Source organism: Dysidea avara, chromosome 1, assembly GCF_963678975.1.
Source record: "Dysidea avara chromosome 1, odDysAvar1.4, whole genome shotgun sequence".
Classification (NCBI taxonomy): Eukaryota; Metazoa; Porifera; class Demospongiae; order Dictyoceratida; family Dysideidae; genus Dysidea; species Dysidea avara.
Window position 1 is genome coordinate 4,308,978 of NC_089272.1, and position 18,604 is coordinate 4,327,581.

Genomic DNA, 18,604 nt, shown 5'->3' on the forward strand with positions numbered 1-18,604 from the left:
ATGTGTTTGTAGATTACTATAGTCCATAAATGCTTTATTACAATTCTGGCATTGGTAAGGCTTCTCTCCTGTATGAGTTCTTATATGTCTTTGTAGACTACTAGATTGTGTAAATGCTTTACTGCAATACTGGCATTGGTAAGGCTTCTCTCCTGTATGAGTTTTTAAATGTGTTTGTAGATTACTATAGTCCATAAATGCTTTATTACAATTCTGGCATTGGTAAGGCTTCTCTCCTGTATGAGTTCTTAAATGTTTTGTAGATGATCAAATTGTGTAAATGCTTTACTACAATATTGACATTGGTGGGATTTCTCTTTGTTACACTTCTTAACTGGCTTCACCTTGGTTGCTTCTTTCAAAGTCGGGGAATCATTTTGTTCATGTCTCCTGATATGTTGCTGAAGGTTGATCAGTGTAGTGAACACTTCTCCACATTTTCCACACTTGATTACTTGTGGATTAGCATCATGACATGATGGACTATGCTTCAAGTGAATATCAAAATTTTTCTTATCCACAAACTCTACTTGACACTGAGCACAAGTGTAGAAAGGAGCTGAGTGGAATAATTTTATTCCAAATTACAGTACATTATAAATAACTTACCATCATCAAGTGAGTAATCCACAGATAATCCCATTTCCTTAGTATCATACCACACTAATAATTCACTGTTGGGTGTGATGTGTTTAATGGTACGATAGTAGATTTCACCATGGTATTGGAATGATAACAAGTTTTGTTCAGTCTCATTTCTAGCACAATTGACAAATCTCAACCAATTAGAATGTTCCTCATTCTTGCTGTTAATAAAGTATGACCCACAACTATCCTTTTTGATCTGAAAATATTAGAATACATATTTCATCCTTCACTATTGTAACACACTTACCTCCCAGAAGTAACTTGTATCAGTGTCACAAGTGACGTCTTCTTTCTTCACCACTTCTCCTTTATAGGGACCAATCCTAGTTCCTTTGGGTATAACCTCTTTGGCAAACACTCCCTTGCCAGCATTCTTAATGGAGGACATTTTCACTGTAACTTGTAGTGGTACTGGTAGACTGGTAAAGGATTTTGAGTCTTGGTCCCACCCTCGGGATTCATCCATTGGAAATAATGGTAACAGAGGACCATGTACCGGACACTCATCATGATACAAAGTATCACAATCATTACAAACTGTAACGAGTGATGAAAAATGTTTGTAGTTAACATCAGTATGTAATGTAATAAGTCAAGTACAAGTTTATATTTCATTACAGTTATATGTGACCACCTCATCTAGTTAGTTTTTGAGAAAAACAAAAATTGGTGAAATTGTACAAATACTAGCCTCACGTGGCCAGACTCAACTCTCCACGCAGCACTTATCACACAGCAAAAATAGTGTTCCAATACTACCTATTCTAACCCCGTCTTTATTCAGTATTGGAACAACTATTTTTAAAAACTCCCTATATTGAGACAAAACGAACCTCAAATCTATAAATGACTCTAATGTTATTCACTATTAGGGGCTATGGTCTGTTTTTGTCTGAGCCAAGGTAGAATTTTTGGACTATTAGTTCCAACACCTAAACATAGACGGAATAAATACAGTCAGTATTTGTGTATGAATTATGCTGTGTCAATTGAAGATTATTATTATTATTATTAGTGCTTTACAGTGACAGCACTGAAGGTCTAACAGCAACATGTGCTGCAGCCTTAGGATTACCTAACCTACAAGGACTTAGACCTAGTGACTTGACTTACTGACTGAATAAGGTGTAACAGAAAAGGGGCCAAAGTAAGGAAAAAAAATCCCTCCAACCCCAGGATTCGAACTGCAGGTCACTCAATATCTAGTCGGGGCCACACTCAGTCTTCCTCCAGGAGGGATGGATCGATTATAAGTGCCTAGTTGTGAGAGGGTCCGGTATAGTTTGAATAGCAAAGTTGTTCTGACATCCTGAGCATTTTCAGGATGGTAATGAAACACCTGGTTGACTTTCATCACAGCACATCATGTTGTAGGCTGTTAGTGAATTACCTTCTCTGAGTAATGGCTTGATTAAAACATGTGAATGTTTTCTTTCTAGCATGCGTTTATGCACAGATATCAACAACAAAAAATGTTTTCATAAAACGCATGCTTGTGTGAACTAGGCGGATTTTTGCTGAGACAATCACATATAACAATGATAAATACATCACTACGAATACTCTACTCACACATGTCATCATCATCATCAATTATCTCACGTACCCTACACCATACATGTATGATAATAAGTGACAAGTATCTATACACCACACGTAAACTAAAGAATGTTGTATTCAACTAGTGTTGTAAAACAGGTATAATCTAATATGGTTCAACAACCAGGCCAGGTAGGGTATGTACATAGTAAAGTGGTGTTGTAACCACAGACCACCAAGTATTGAAAAAAAAAACCATGGGTACAACACCATGCATGGAGCCAACTTTGCAATCATCTATCATTAGCTTATAACACACTAGTAGCATTATAGCATTGTGCGCTTACTATCATCACAATCAGAACACCATAAAACCTATTGAGAACTTTTATTACATAACGTAAGCAACCAAATATTGGCCGGTATGTATATTCCCCAAAGCATTACAATTGTGATGAAACCTGAAAGATGTCTAAAGGACAAACTGGACTCATTTGTACACGATGCTACCAAATAGTCCACTTGCATAGGTAAAGCAGCCAAGTTGTTAATTACTCTAATAGAGCATACGCCTGAAATACTCCAATTAAACAGTTGACTGCTATTAACTTTCAGATAATCAATTCTCCACTGTATACACACAGGTCTTCCTACCATACCTAACATTCATGAACACACAATGTATCATTGCTTACACAGACCTTTTAACACGGAGATGTTTGCCACTATCCTTCTTCTTTACTTCTTCATCAGTGCTTGGCTCTTCATCAGTGCTTGGCTCTTCATCAGTGCTTGGCTCTTCATCAGTGCTTGGCTCTTCATCAGTGCTTGGCTCTTCATCAGTGCTTGGCTCAATCACGTGCTGGATACAATGCGCATTAAAAAGTAACACGTCACAATTTCCAGATGTAATATCCATTATATATTATTCGTTACTTTGTCATGTAATGTTTTATATTACTTCCTTCATTACAACAGTAATATTATTATGTAACGTATTACAAATATAACTCGTTACCCCCAACTCTGCATTTAAATCATGCTCTTTTGCTCAACCCCAGCATTTATTGCATTACACCTCAAAAATAATTGTCCAACAATACAATATAAAGATACACATCTCACTCTAGTATTGTTACAAGTAAAGGAAAAATTAAGAAATTTAAGTTTGATTAGGGATCATGGAAATAAAAAGTAGAGAAACAAGGGAGGTCACCTACACCTGCAGATATTGTTGTAAAAGTACGTCTGATTTGTATATAAAGAGTGTTTTACTGTGGTACTTTTCTTTTGTGGTAATACACCTGACTCCACCTTTGGTCAATATGGGCACGTGATATCACTCGGCTGTTCTTGAAACCTCATCCAGAATGCCGGTCCTCACACTCGACAGTATGAATTACAAAGTGACACAGGAGTTAGCTACTTCAGTAGTTCTTCAACTTGGTCAGAAGACCAATTTCACTCGCACTTGCACAAGGTTCACTTTTGGTGCCATGGTGACAGCAAGCAAGAAGTGTGATCGAAAATCTATGAAGAACATGTGCTCCATCATTCGTCATGACTACTGTGTGCCAGGAAGCTGTGTATGTAGTAAGCTATAAGTCTACAATAGCATAGTAATAAGTTGCACAAACAGCAATGTAGGTTTCCAGCTAGTTTTAGCTAGATACACACATTGTGCTTGTTTAAGGGCACATTTTATGTATGAATGCTACATACAGCCGTAGGCTGGATGTGCTGAGTTGAATAATTATGTGAACTTTAGGGGGGTTACCCTCCACCCAGCTCAGAGGCCCCCCTCCTGGATCCGTCCCTACACACACGCACGCACGCACACACACACACACACCACAGAGTATACATGCAAACCTCTTCTTCTGATTGCTGTAGTTCCTCTCTCATTTTACAACACTGGCTCTTTCTTTCCTGTAGTCGATGTTCTAGGGAGGATACCTGCTCTGATAACTGCTTCAATTGTGAAAAAAATGTCTCTTCTAGTGACATCCTGTCGGCGATTGACTCCTTTAACTTCAACTCTAAATCCTTGATTTGACAAAGGTAAGTATTTGACACTGCATCATTCTCTAACTGCGGAGTAAAATACAATCCCATAAGCTATCTCTGTAATAGACGTATACTTTACTAAGAACACAGGATTGGATTTATAGATTTTGTTTACACATTCATAGTTTTGTGGATTTGTCTTTCAGTTGGTGAAAGAAACATTTTAAAGTCTGTCTATTGGTGCTGCAGAAACATTAATATTATATAATATGTGACTGAATTTGCAAAAATGTACCTTTATCGCACACAAAAATTGACCTATTTTTTTTACTTTGAGACTTCATAAATCTTGCATCATTGCATATAACTGCCTGAAATTTTCCGTAAGTAATACTACTGTATCTCAGTACAATAAGTAGCTTAATAAGTCATACGTTATTACATTTTGTTTGTTCACATGTAAAATGTGTGAAAAGGGTACCTTTTCACAAATCCAGTCACATATTATGTATGTAATTCATATTTCATTACAAACAATTGTGGTATATTGTAATACTGTAACCATTAAGGAACCGTCTAGATTGGTTATTAGTTTTGCAATATAGAAAGGCTCTTTGGTGGCCAAAATGTTCTCTCTCTAGTTCTGTATCACTGCTGTAATCTACTCGGTATCACTTAGTATGATTTGAGTGCTTAAGTGCCCCATATGGTCTGTCCTCTACTACCTAACACTTATATACTGTAAGAAGAATAACAACACTTAGGGACAGTGGATATGTGTAAGAGTACAACTGATTTCCTGGAAGACTATCATGGTTGACTTGACTTTAAACAAAACCACACAATGTGCTTTGTGTAAAATCTCAGTAAGCTGGTATAAATGGGTGTAACTAATCACTGGACTGGACTACTGGACTGGACTACTGGACTGGACTACTGGACTGGACTACTGGACTGACATATTTTTTGGTTTTCACACATTCTGAGGTTGGTTTTAGTGAGTCTTGCTATCTAAGGACCTTCAGAAAACTTGCAGTCTGCTACTAAAATGATGAGTGTGAGGAGTGCAGTAAGCGAAAACTGACTTCTCACTACTTGTTATGCTCTACAGCATTTATACACTTCTTAGTATTGTGTTTTGGAGATTGTAATATCTAGCAATAGCTAACCAAAAATCAGTTTACTATATTTGTACTACCTATGATATACTGTATCCTTGAACTAAATAGCTCAGACCTCTGGGACACAACCTATCCTTCCTAAGACTACTGTAGTTAAGCTCGTTCATACATGCAATGTACAAACTCATTGTACAACTGTAGGTATTTTCTGCTATCATGATTAGTTCTTACATGTGCTGGTTGGTGACCTACTACAATATGTGACCAAATTTACAAGCTTGCTACTACCTCCAAGACGTTATCATTGGTTAACCACAACTAACACATTCCCTGCAGCATACTGATAAGGAGTATAGGTATATGTACTGTAGAAGAACATAATTAATAGAGGAGAAATCACTAGAAGTCAGTTTTTGCTTACTCTACTCCTCACGCTCATCATTTTAGTAGCAGACTGCGCAAGTTTTCTGAAGGCCCTTGGCTAGCAAAACTCAATCAATAAAACCAACCTCAGAATGTTTAAAAACCAAAAATATGTCAGTCCAGTAGTCCAGTTCAGTGATTAGTTACACCCAGTATGGAATGGTGGAATGGAATTTTTTTGAAGTTCAATATCATTTTTTACATCCAAATAAATACAACTCCTCCCCTTATGTAAGCAAATAAATAGGATTCCCCTTGAAGTCAGCTCTTTTATCATACATTTCCTCACCACAACACTTGTTTGACTTATAACTCAATACATGACAGTTGTTTTATTTGAATGCAGGTGGTTGTTGGTATGCAGTCTATGTACATGGGCAATCTGTATTATGAACCCACTATCACTGTTCATGATTTTTATGGCCTCATTTGTTGACAAGACCACAACGTTATCAATTTAAATTCAGAAGCCTGTTAAAACCATATTGCAAGAAATGGTCCTTTTTATTAGAGGTGTACCGATATACCCGTATCGGTAGACATTTCTGCTATATTGGTGGGAGCCAATATTGCTGCTAAAAACCGATACAATACACCGATATACAGCTGAACTATCTTGAGGACACTGTCCAATGATCAAGCCACATTGTAAACCCTGTTATTTAGCTAACAAGGGTGAGAAACAGTAGTTAACTTCCTTTTCTAAAAGCAGTATGCTACACAAAGCCATCTAAGTGCATGGATAATTACTGTTTTGTTGTCACAAAGCTTACCAATCATACAACAAACACTCATAGTGGTGGGTCTGGGGAAACAGCAAAAAGATGAACCAAGAGCACAGCATAAAACAACCAGCCATCTCTACAAGTCATTAAAATGCAGAGTAATCCAGACTAATCTTGGCAGGGGCATGTATCAAACTATTTGTGGGTGCCTTATAGTCTGAGCTGTCAACAGAGGCCACACCACCATGGGTAACCAAGCATAGCCAATAATCTTAAGACTGTCTTCAGTAGTTAAAATAAGTTGAACATGGCATATGTGGTTCCTCAAATATAAATAGCTACACTTAGTTATGTCGGAATATCAGATCAGTATCGTATCAGTTTAGTTTTCTTATACCGGTACACCTCTACTTTTTATTGCAAGAATGAGAATCCTGCAGGATTTAAAATTTTGCAAGACTTTTGTAAGAATCTTGCAAGATTACATGACAGATCCTGCAGGATCTTGCAAGATGGTTTCTACTGGGTGGTCCTAATATAGAGGGTTTACTGTTCACAGCATACAAGGATTACTACTTGTTTTATTTTAAGGCTGTTCTTTTAGGTCAGCAATTTCTTGAGCATACAGTTGTAGCTCCAACTAGAGAAGAAACACAGAGAGAGCATCACTTAAAAATCCTCCATTGTCATTTGAATATAAAGTGACTTAAAATGACATTACATAAGCATCTAGACCAGGGGAATAGAGTAAGCTTTACAATACCATTGTTCGATACTAACCTTTTCTTTTCACCCTTGAAGTGTTCCTGCAATTTTTGCAGTTCATTCTGGTGACATTCTAATTTTTGTGGTAATGTGCATGACACAATCAGGGCTCAACCCAGAATATTAAGCTGGGGGTTGGGAGGGGAAAGAAAAGTAAGCCACTTTGGATTCTAGGGGGGTCTGGGGGCAGCTACCCCAGGAATATTTTTGAAAATTTAGATGTAAATATACTCAATTTTGGTGAAATTTTATTGTGATGTCATTGAATATTGACCATTAGATTATATAACTTTGGGATCAATTAAACTTTTCCATTTCTAAAGTCTTTAGGTATAAACCTAGGGGGGGGGGGCTACCTCCCTCCCAGATTATCCCCTGATAATGACATATGATAATGACTCATGTCACACCCACACATGCACGCATACACCCACACACACAGAAACGGTATACATGCAAACCTCTTCTTGTGATTGCTGTAGATCCTCTCTCAGTTTATCACACTGACTCTCTTGTTCCTGTAGTTGACGTTGTAGGGAGGAGATCTGCTCTGATAACTGCTTCACTTGTGTAGCCATTGTCTCTTCTAGTGACATCCTGTCGGCGATTGACTCCTTTAACTCTAAATCCTTGACTTGACAAAGGCAAGTAGTTGACGCTGCATCATTCTCTAACTGTGGAGTAAAATACAATCCCATAAGCCATCTCTGTAGTAGAAGTATGGCAGAGGAGGTTGGACACGCACACATGAAAGCATAAATTTTGTATTGAAAGTTTAACCAAGCGTTCACGAAAGTTTTCACAAATACCATTTGAGAGTGCAATTCATGTTTAGTCTATTCAGCCGATCAACCCCATTCAACCCCACTACTCCAGGCATGTAAATCGTTCTTGAAATCTACAGGGATCACATGTGTAAGCATTTGCTGGGTGGAATCCATGTGTAATATTATAGGGACGCCTTATGTATGTGTATTTAAGCACAATAATTGTCGAAGAAAGCAATGTGCATGCTAACAAAGCCTCTCAGCGTATTGAAAAAGAAGAGTGGACACCGCTAGTTTGGCCTCACAGAGAATCGAAAAGAGAATTAGAAACTCACACACCCCCTTGCAATAAGAATTTGCTGTTCATCTTAAGAGCACAAGGTAACGTGGTGTGGATATTGCTAAACATTTCTTCTATCACTTACTCCTTGTCACATATTAGAAATATGCAATTAACAGTAATAAAGCTTTTGTATCGTGTCCAACCTACGATACTGCTCAAATGTAACGTTGCACTGCTCGATTGCAAGTGATTAAAAAACTCGCTAATTGAAGAGTGTGGCACGCATTTCCTTCACGAGTACTCATCCCGTTTTATATGGGATGAATACTCGCAAAGGAAACGAGTACCGTGCCCTTTAATTAGTGAGTTTTTTTAATCACTCGCCATGAGCGAGTGCAACGTTATGTTCGAGCGGTACCGTATACTTTACTAGCAACACAGGATTCAATTTGTAGATTTTGTTTACACATTCATAGTTTTGTGGATTTGCCTTTCAGTTGGTGAAAGGAAAGAAACATTTTAAAGTCTGTCTATTGGTGCTGCAGAAACATTAATCTAAACAAAACAGCAAAGCTGTAAAAAAGAGTGCGGCCCCCCAAAAAAACCTGGATGAAAAAAGATGAGAAATCTAAGGTGGCAGCCAAGAAATGGCTGTGATGGTAGGTTAATGGCAAAAATTTTAATTATGACAATTCAGGTGAATTTGCGTTGCCTCCTCCACTAAGATTCAGCACAAAATTCACCTGAATTGTTGTAATTAAAATTTTTGCCATTAACCTACCATCACAGCCATTTCTTGGCCACCACCCATCCTTCCTAGGATAATCTATTGTAGTTAAATTCATTCCTACATGCAATATACAAACTCATTGCATGACTGTAGGGCTTTTCTGCTATCATGATTAGTTCTTACATGTGCTGGTTGGTGTACTATAATATGTGACCAAAGTTATTAGCATTGTACAAGCTTGCTACTATCTCTAAGACTTTATCATTGGTTAACCATAACTAACACATTCCCTGCAGTATACTGATAAGGAGTATAGGTATATGTACTGTAGAAGAACATAATAGAAGCAGAAGTAAGTTTTTGCTTACTCCACTCCTCACACTCATCATTTCAGTAGCAGACTGCAAGTATTCTGAAGGCCCTTAGCTAGCAAGACTCAATAAAACCAACCTCAGAGTGTGTAAAAACCAAAAATATGAAAACTTGAAAATATAAAAAAATATGAAAACCAAAACTTTCTACATGATGGTTTCTTTGTAGCTGAACTCTCTACATTGTAACTTTTTCTAGCTGATCTTTCTACAGGGAGGTTTGTTTGCAGCTGAAGTCTCTACATGGTGGTTTCTTTGTAGCTGAACTCTCTACAAGGTGACTTCTTCTAGCTGAATTCTCTACATGGTGCTTTTTTCGTAGCTGAACTCTCTTCAGGGTGATTTGCTTGTAGCTGAACTCTCTACATGATGGTTTCTTTGTAGCTGAACTCTCTACAAGGTAACTTCTTCTAGCTGATCTCTCTACAGGGTGACTTGCAGTGCTCAAAATAATGAAAAGGTTATGCACTGCAGTGACTGCAGATCAAAACAGCATCTGCCTTGCAGTTGCTGACTATTGATGTGCAGTGCTCATTTTACTCTGTGTTGAAGCCAGGATAGCATACACCAGTGTGTGCAGATGCCAAACTAGGGGGTCTGGAGGTATGCCGTCATGGAAATTAGACTCAATGAAATTGAATCTGAGAGTGATTTTAGCAGAATACTGTTAATGTTTGCTTGACACCTTTATGACACATGAACACTCAGTTGAGTCATTATTTCACATGATAGGCAGTAAATGCCAACCATAGCAAATATTGGTTGGTTGTAGGAGGAATTTGAACAGAAAACTGCAGACTGCTGACTGTTATTTTGAGCTCTGTACTTGTTTGTAGCTGAACTATCTGCAGGGTCGTTTTTAGTAGCTGAACTCTCTACATACAAAGTGACTTCTTCTAGCTGGTCTCTCTACAGAATGACTTGTTTGTAGCTGAACTGTCTAAATTCTGGATTCTTTGTAGCTAAACTCTCTACAAGGAAACTTCTTCTAGCTGATCTTTCTACAGTGTGATTTGTTTGCAGCTGAACTCTCTACATGATGGTTTCTTTGTAACTCTCCTACCACTTCGGAACAGTGTTAAAATTAACCTTTTTCACTTTTATACAGTTTTCAAAATGCAATTTGTTCACTTTACCGGTTACAATATTGGCAGTTTACTATAATAAATAATTGTTTCAGTGATCGAGATATGTTAGATAATCAAGATAAGTTCAAAGGAAATATCAAGATTTGTATAAATTAGTCGTCGCACACCTCTATCTACAGGGTGGTCTGTTTGTAGCTGAACTCTCTACATGATGGTTTCTTCGTAGTTGAACTCTCTACAAGGTAACTTCTTCTAGCTGATCTCTCTACAGGGTGACTTGTTTCTTCTAGCTAAACTCTACACGGTAATCTGTTCATGGCTAAACTCTCTACAGGGTGATTTGTTTGCAGCTGAACTCTCTACATGTTGGTTTCTTTGTAGCTGAGCTCTCTACAAGGTAACTTCTTCTCTCTACATGGTGAAGCTGAATTCTCTACATGATGGATTCTTTGTAGCTGAACTCTCTGTAGGTAACTTCTTCTAGCTGATCTTTCTACAGGGTGACTTGTTTGTAGCTGAACTCTCTACATGATGATTTCTTTGTAGCTGAACTCTCTACAAGGTAACTTCTTCTATCTGATCTCTCACAGGGTGACTTGTGTGTAGCTGAACTATCCGCAAGGTGATTTGTTTGTAGTTAAACTCTCTACAAGGTGGTCCTTCTAGCTGATCTCTCTACAGGATAACTTCATTCTAACTGAACTCTCTACAGGGTGAACTATTCATAGCTGAACTTTCTATAGGGTGATTTGTATGCAGCTGAACTCTCTACATGATAGTTTCGTTGTAGCTGAACTCTCTACAAGGTAACTTCTTCTAGCTGATCTTTCTACAGGGTGAACTATTCGTAGCTGAACTTTCTATAGGGTGATTTGTATGCAGCTGAACTCTCTACATGATAGTTTCTTTGTAGCTGAACTCTCTACAAGGCAACTTCTTCTAGCTAATCTCTCTATAGGGCAATTTGTTTTTAGCTGAATTCTCTGCAGGTTGATTTGTTTGCAGCTGAACTCTCTTACATGATGGTCTCTTTGTAGCTGAACTCTCTACAAGGTAACTTCTACTAGCTGATCTCTCTACAGGGTGACTTGTTTCCAGCTGATCTCTGGATGACTTGTTTCTAGCTGATTTCTCTACAGGGTGACTTATTTCTAGCTGAACTCTCTATAGGGTTATCTGTTTGTAATTGAATACTCTACAGGGTGATTTGTTTCTAGCTGAATTCTCTTCAAGATGATGTGTTTCTAGCTGATCTCTCTACAGGGTGACTTGTTTGCAGCTGTACTCTCGACGTGGTGGTTTCTTTCTAGCCAAACTCTCTACAAGGTGACTTCTTCTAGCTGATCTCTCTACACGGTGATTTGTTTGTAGCTGAACTATCCACAGGGTGATTTGTTTGTACCTGAACTCTCTACAAGGTGATGTCTTCTAGCTGATCTTTCTACAGGGTGACTTCTTTCTAGCTGAAATCTCTAGAGTGTTATCTGTTAAGTTTGTAGTTGAGCTCTCTATAGAGTTATAACTTGTTTGTATAGCTGAACAGATAGGAATCTAGATAAAGGCCATCAAGATATGACACAAAACCCAACCCGTGTCACAATTACGCGATCGATTTTTAAGAATAAAATACTATTAGGGTGGTTTTTTGATTGGTTGCTGAACTCTCTATGCAGTGACTTGTTTGTACCACAGAGTGACTTGTTTGTAGCTGAACTCTTTCCAGACTGACTTGCTTGTATGTAGCTGAACATTGTAGCTGATCTCTATAGGGTAGCTAACTTGTTTGTGTAGATGAACTCTCTACTGGGTAGTTTCTTTTTAACTGAACTCTCTACAGGGTGACTTGTTTATAGCTGAACTCTCTTCAGTGTGACTTGTAATGTTCTGAATCTCTACAGCGATATATTTGTAGCTGAATTGTGCATAAAATTAACTGTTTGTAGCTGAACTCCCTACAATGTAATACAATTCTATAATGGAGTAAGTTATAAACATAGCTGAACGCTCTATTAAGGTGACTGTACTATTAGAGTATCTTGATCTCGCATTTGCTACACGTAGTTGGCTTTGGAATCTAATTCAGTGGTTTGCAATCCAATTCTTCTGTACTACTGCAAGGACTTTCTATAATGATTATTTTAGTTACACACCAATTTTCAGCTCATTGCTCTAAGCGGTTTGCCTTGTAGGCGTGAAAACTAATAGTATTTTATTCATAAAAATTGATCGCGTAATTGTGACACGGGTTGGGTTTTGTGTCATATCTTGATGGCCTTTATCTAGATTCCTTTCAAACCACAAAAAGGCACTCCTACAATAGTCACGCCATCTACATAGCAATTTTCAGCTCATTCCTCCAAGGGGTTTACCCTTTTGGCGTGACAGACCTTCGACCTTTTTTACACAAATAATCGATCATAACTCTGTGAATGTTCTTCGGATTCCTACCAAAGGTGGTGCTGAGATCCGCCGTAACGAGCCCTTCAAGTGTGCCAAATTTCAGCTTGATCGGAGTACGCATTCGCATTTTATGGCAGATTTTGTAAAGTGTGCGAAAAGAAGAAAAAAACCCAAACTTTAGCCGCTTGTATCTCGGAAATGGCTGAAGCAATTTTCTTCACATTTGGAATGTGAACTCCCCTACCTAGCAGGCACTTCTGTAGCAAATTTGGTTTCAATCGGATAAAGGATCATGGAGCTACAAAGGTGCGAAAATTGCATTTTCTTTCTTCTTGTTAATATACTCACGGTGTTACGCGCCGGCTTCTTGGGCCGCACGACACACTACCGTGTGTCTTGATGTATGACTGAATTATGTAACCTGTATTTTATTAGATACAATAGTGGTGAATTATAATGATATAATCATTAAGGAACATTCTAGATTGGCTATGATGTAATAATATAAAAAGGCTCCTTAGTGGCCAAAATGCACTCTCTCTAGTTCTGTATCACTGCTGTAATCTATTTGCTATCATTTAAGTACTTAAGTGTCCCATACGGTCTGTCCTCTACTAGTGATGTGCGATATGTGATATATATCGATATATCGTGATCAAATTTTCTATATCGTGATATGATGTAGAATCTTTATATCATGATGTAAGCCTATGTATAGATTTTACTATTAGAGAAAAATATACCCAAGATGCCATCGGCCCATCGTACACTACACTTTATTTGATAAAAGAGCTTGCAATGTTGTATGCTAGTCATATGTACCATGTTATATTATATTTCTAGCACATCACTGCTACAAGTATCATCAGTGTAAATACACTAGCTGAGTGATATATATCGTATCGTGATACATTGTGTGCAATAATCGTGATAGGAAAATATCCTATATCACACACCACTATCCTCTACTGCCTAACTATTATATACTGTAAGAAGAATAACAACACTAGTTAGGGACAGTGGATACGTGTAAAGTAGAACTGATTTCCTGGTAGACTTAACAATTTTGTATAACATTCGTGTCTTCATTGATTTGATATGGCACTTGCAACATCTTGCCAGAATCAGAGTCGCCAGAGAGAAGCTTGTGGAAGCAGTGTTGTATTCACAAATGCAACCATACTTAGAGAAAATTTTACAAACAAAGCATCCTTTACTGTTTAGCTCACTTTCTGGACAAGACAAACATCATTCGTGTTTAGATACAGACAGGGCCGCCAAGAGGATTTAGGGAGCCCAGGGCAAATTTAGAGTGTGGGGTCCCTATAACCCATAATTTTCAATAAAGAAAAATAGACAAAAGGACATTACAAGAACAAGCTTAGCTAAGTAGCTACCAGACTACAACTAAAGGCAAACTAGCTACTAGCTAATAAGCTTATTAATTAATTAATTAACCCTTTGAGCCTGAAGGGGGTCGATTCGACCCTTGAATATTTTGAAAACTTCATGGCACAGTAGCTTCCACATGCTTTAGGCTACAACGATGGGGTCATGTTTAACAGACTGCTTGATGAATGGGGATTCCAGTGATGTATAATTTTAAGCCAGACACAAGGAAGTTGTAAAAACATCATGTTGAACAAGATGTCGTTTTATAAACACGTGTTATTTCTTCTTTGAAATAAACGCGACCATAACTCCCACATACTTCAGTATACAGATTTGGAATAAATGTCATTGGATTCGCCACGTGATTCTGCATAAAATGGTTCTTAGTTTCGATTATGGGAATTACCATCACCGAGATATAGGCACTTACAAATCAGTGTCGAAAATTGTGATGCACAGCATCTGGGAGAAAAGCTAAGGATTTTATGGTGTGTTCTACTTCTATGATTCGCCTGATAATTGCTGTAGAGGTCAGCCATTGTGTATAGATTAGGGCTGAAACGGATAGTAGTTTTTACTACCCGGATATCCTGAACAAAATCTTTCCGGATATTCTACAGATAGTGACATCATCACTTGCTATAAAAGCATTGTATATTTTGCTGTGAACACGTTTGTTTTACTAGTACTTTACAATAAATAGAAATAAACATAACACTTAAAATGAAGATTAAATAAGTTTGCAATAATATTTAACTGGATCACGGAAACATTAACGTAGAAACTATCCTGATGGCATCAAAATTAATTACTATCCGGATAGTAAATTATTATCCGGATATCCGGATAATACGGATATCTGTTTCAGCCCTAGTATAGATCAAATTCATAAAGTTTCCTTGTGTCTGGGGAGAAGAGTTTAGACAATACAGCAAATAATCTAACAATGCCACAAAACCGCAAACTATTTTAAACACACTTTTCAGGTATCATTAATAGTTTTTCAGCATGCAAACCAAGCATGCCCCCCAGGATATTTTTGAAAATTAGCTGGACTGAGATTGAATGTGAGAGCAATTTTACTAGAACAAGCTTAGCTAACTAGCTACTAGACTACTTGAGTCAGCTTGCAAAGATGCACACTTGCCCAAAAAGGGCATCGTTTTGATCGATTACTGATTAGAGTATCTCAATTCAGCCTTCCAACTTGAAGGTGTGTGGTAGGACAAAATGCCCAGGTTGTCCCCCCCCCCCCCTCCCCCCACCCGTTGGCGGCCATGGATGCAGATCTACCATGTGTGTTCAATACACCAATGTCACATTGTGATGACACATCAAAGGATAAATCTTGATGTTGGCACTACTGTCACGTAATGTTATGAATGCAACACCGGTGCAGTGGCATTGACATGCGCAACTCAATTTAAGGATACAACTGTAAAATCCCATTGCTAGCAAAGTTTGTGGGTAGCTAGTATAGAAACTTTTCGGCCCATTCTCACTAATACATAATTGTCTTGTAGTGCACATTGATATCCTATAGAGTAGCTTGGTAACATGACAATATGGCACCCAAAATTAATTAATTTTAGACAAAAAGACACAAAGTGCTGGGGGTTATGTAAACCCGGACCGGACCGGACCAGAACGGACCAAAAGTCAATTCTCCAAGTAAGCAAGATTAGCCATGTTATAAATATTTACTGCTATTTACATCCTCTATAGCGCTTATACACCACTCACCTTGCAGCAACTCTGCCAAGCATGCGGTCGCGATGGTTGAGCAACACAAAGTATCCACTGTAGAACAACTAATTAAACTAAAACACTTTCTAATGCGCTTTACTACATGATCGCTACAAAGCTACGTGTTCTCCTGCTGTACTTGCATAGAACTGACACACACGAGTGGCTGCACGAATTTGTTAGAGTCATACGTTTCACTCTAAAAATCTATCCTGAAATAATTTAAGTACTGCCTACCTTGTTTAACTCCATGTGTTATCTATCACCAAATGGATTTCGAGACAAGTTTGACATTTTAACTGCTAATTTAGTTTCAATCATTTTGCACAGCACAACTCTAATAAATTCAGGCAGTGATTCGTGTGTGCCAGTTCTATGCAAGTACAGCAGGAGAACACGTAGCTTTGTAGCGATCATGTAGTAAAGCACATTAGAAAGTGCTTTAGTTTAGTTAGTTGTTCTACAGTGGATACTTCGTGTTGCTCAACCATCGCGATAGCATGCTTGGCAGAGTTGCTGCAAGGTGAGTGGTGTATAAGCGCTATAGAGAATGTAAATAGCAGTAAATATTTATATATAACATGGCTAATCTTGCTTACCTGGAGAATTGACTTTTGGTCCGTTCCGGTCCGGTCCAGGTTTTCATAACCCCCCAAAGTGCTTTATGTAAAGTCTCAATAAGCTGGTATCAATGTTATCATTTATCTAAAGCCTGTGGACTGGATGTCTAAGTGTGATTGGTATGGTTGCACATAGCAAATCACTAGAACTCCACCTGACAGTTGCTTTACTTTGAACGGAGGTTGTTGTTTGGTATGCATTCTATTACAAAAAAAACATGGGCAATCTGTAGTATGAACCCATTATCACGGTGCATGATATTTTATGGCCTCATTTGTTAACAAGACCACCACATTATCAAGTTAAACTCAGAGGTGGTCCTGTTTAAGACCGTTTACTGTACACAGCACACAAAGATAACTACTTGTTTTGTTATAAGTTATTCTTTTAGGCCAGCAATTTCTTGAGCATACTTTCAGTGGCACTGTTCAAATCATTTTCCACCTATGACAACCCGCAAAACGGTTTAACATGTATCAGAGTTCTGTTCCAAAGCACTGGCCTTATAATTGTAATTATAAAAGTGATGAATGTGTGGCTGATTGTTCTGACATGCAGCTGGCTGTGCATGGAGTTAAGCAACTACTCTACTTAACCTTTGAATCCCATCTAAATTAATATTATCAAACTTAAGCTTATTGTAACAAAGCAGCTGAATTGATGGGCTATTAAATTAAACAATGTCAGTTTTCTGATAATGTTCAACTTGAGCAAATGACTGTTCTATTAGCGTAATGTTACAAGCACAACACATCATACCCACCATGACTAGCTTGTCTTCCATACTATCCCGTAACTGATTGAGTTCTTCAGTACTGGTTCTTTGTGTCTCTGCCAGTTGTAGCTCCAACTAGAGAAGAAAGAGAGCACATCAACTTGAAAATCCTCAACAAAAATGTTGTATGTATATAAAGTGACTTGCCTAATGTAAAATGGCATTACATAAGTGTGTAGAAGAGAAGAACAGAGCAACTTAAACAGTACTATTGCTTGATACCAACCTTTTCTTTTTCACCCTTGAAGTGTTCATGCAACTTTTGCAGTTCATCCTGGTGACCTTCTATCAACAACTCCCTACAAACACAATAAAATTGATACCAATCAATGCAGTGATGTTAAATATTTTGCTAACCGTTCCTTTACAAGCCGCTCCTTTTCAGTTCTCTCCACTTCAAGACATGCCTAACAAAAAATGGGTTATCAACATAAGCAGGCAGTTAAAAATTGTATGGGTGGCTCCAGGAATTTGTGACTGGTAGCCAATCCAGACTTTTCATGATGCCAGGGCCTATATAGTTACATAGCATTATATTAAAACAAGTGCAAAAATTTTTTTGGAATTTTTAACTATTTAAAAAATAATTTATTATGATTGGTGAAACCACGCATACCGCAGCTATATCAATTATCGTTTGAAAAGTGAGGTATCCATGATGTTTCGTTGTCAGCTATGTTCAACCCATTACAGAGCAGTACAAGAACTGCTCGAAAAGCACCTCTGCAATCAGAGTAGACACTATGAAAAATACGGACGATTTCTGTTTTGAAGGGAAGCTGTCACGTACTACTGCCTAATCAACATTTTTTTGCTGTCACAACTCAGCAAAGATGTCACGATACAAAGGAGGACACTGGTAAGTCCATGAAGAATGCATTGTAAGTACAGTGGTATGCCAAAAGGCACCTCTCGGGCCGAAGCGACATCGATCAGTGAAAAAATAAAGCCTGTAGCCTTGGACGTTATTGAGTTACACTTGTCTGAAGGCATCAGTCAGTCAGTTACTTACTAAACCATGCTGAACTATCTACATGGTAGTTTCTTTGTAGCTGAACTCTCTACAAGGTAACTTCTTCTAGCTGATCTCTCTACAGGGTGATTTGTTTCATGTGGTTGGCAGATATGTACTCCCATTGCTTAGGTGGAAAAGGAACAACTATCTTGACTATTGGATAACTAAGTAAGTGGTATAATGATGAG

The 18,604-nt window shown here is 38.0% G+C and overlaps 1 protein-coding gene across 1 annotated transcript; it reads right to left on the minus strand.

The window, feature by feature from the left end:
- Positions 1-138: 138 nt before the first annotated feature.
- Positions 139-17,469, minus strand: LOC136253883 (histone-lysine N-methyltransferase PRDM9-like). Its single transcript, XM_066046546.1, has 8 exons — positions 17,390-17,469; positions 7,690-7,902; positions 4,060-4,278; positions 2,889-3,049; positions 2,221-2,255; positions 896-1,185; positions 610-844; positions 139-559 (listed from the first exon to the last, which is right to left on the minus strand). The coding sequence occupies exons 1-8, from the start codon at positions 17,408-17,410 to the stop codon at positions 249-251; spliced, it is 1,485 nt and encodes a 494-aa protein (XP_065902618.1). The 5' UTR covers positions 17,411-17,469; the 3' UTR covers positions 139-248.
- Between the last annotated feature and the right edge of the window lie 1,135 nt (positions 17,470-18,604).

Bases quoted from the DNA above. Each gene is read 5' to 3' on its own strand.
- LOC136253883 (XM_066046546.1), bottom strand. From the start codon at position 17,410: ATGGAAGACAAGCTAGTCATG. The intron at 4,279-7,689 runs GTTTGCATGTAT...TTTACTCCGCAG, and splicing joins TACAGCAATCACAAGAAGAG to TTAGAGAATGATGCAGTGTC. The intron at 2,256-2,888 runs GTCTGTGTAAGC...TGTATGGTGTAG, and splicing joins AAACATCTCCGTGTTAAAAG to GGTACGTGAGATAATTGATG.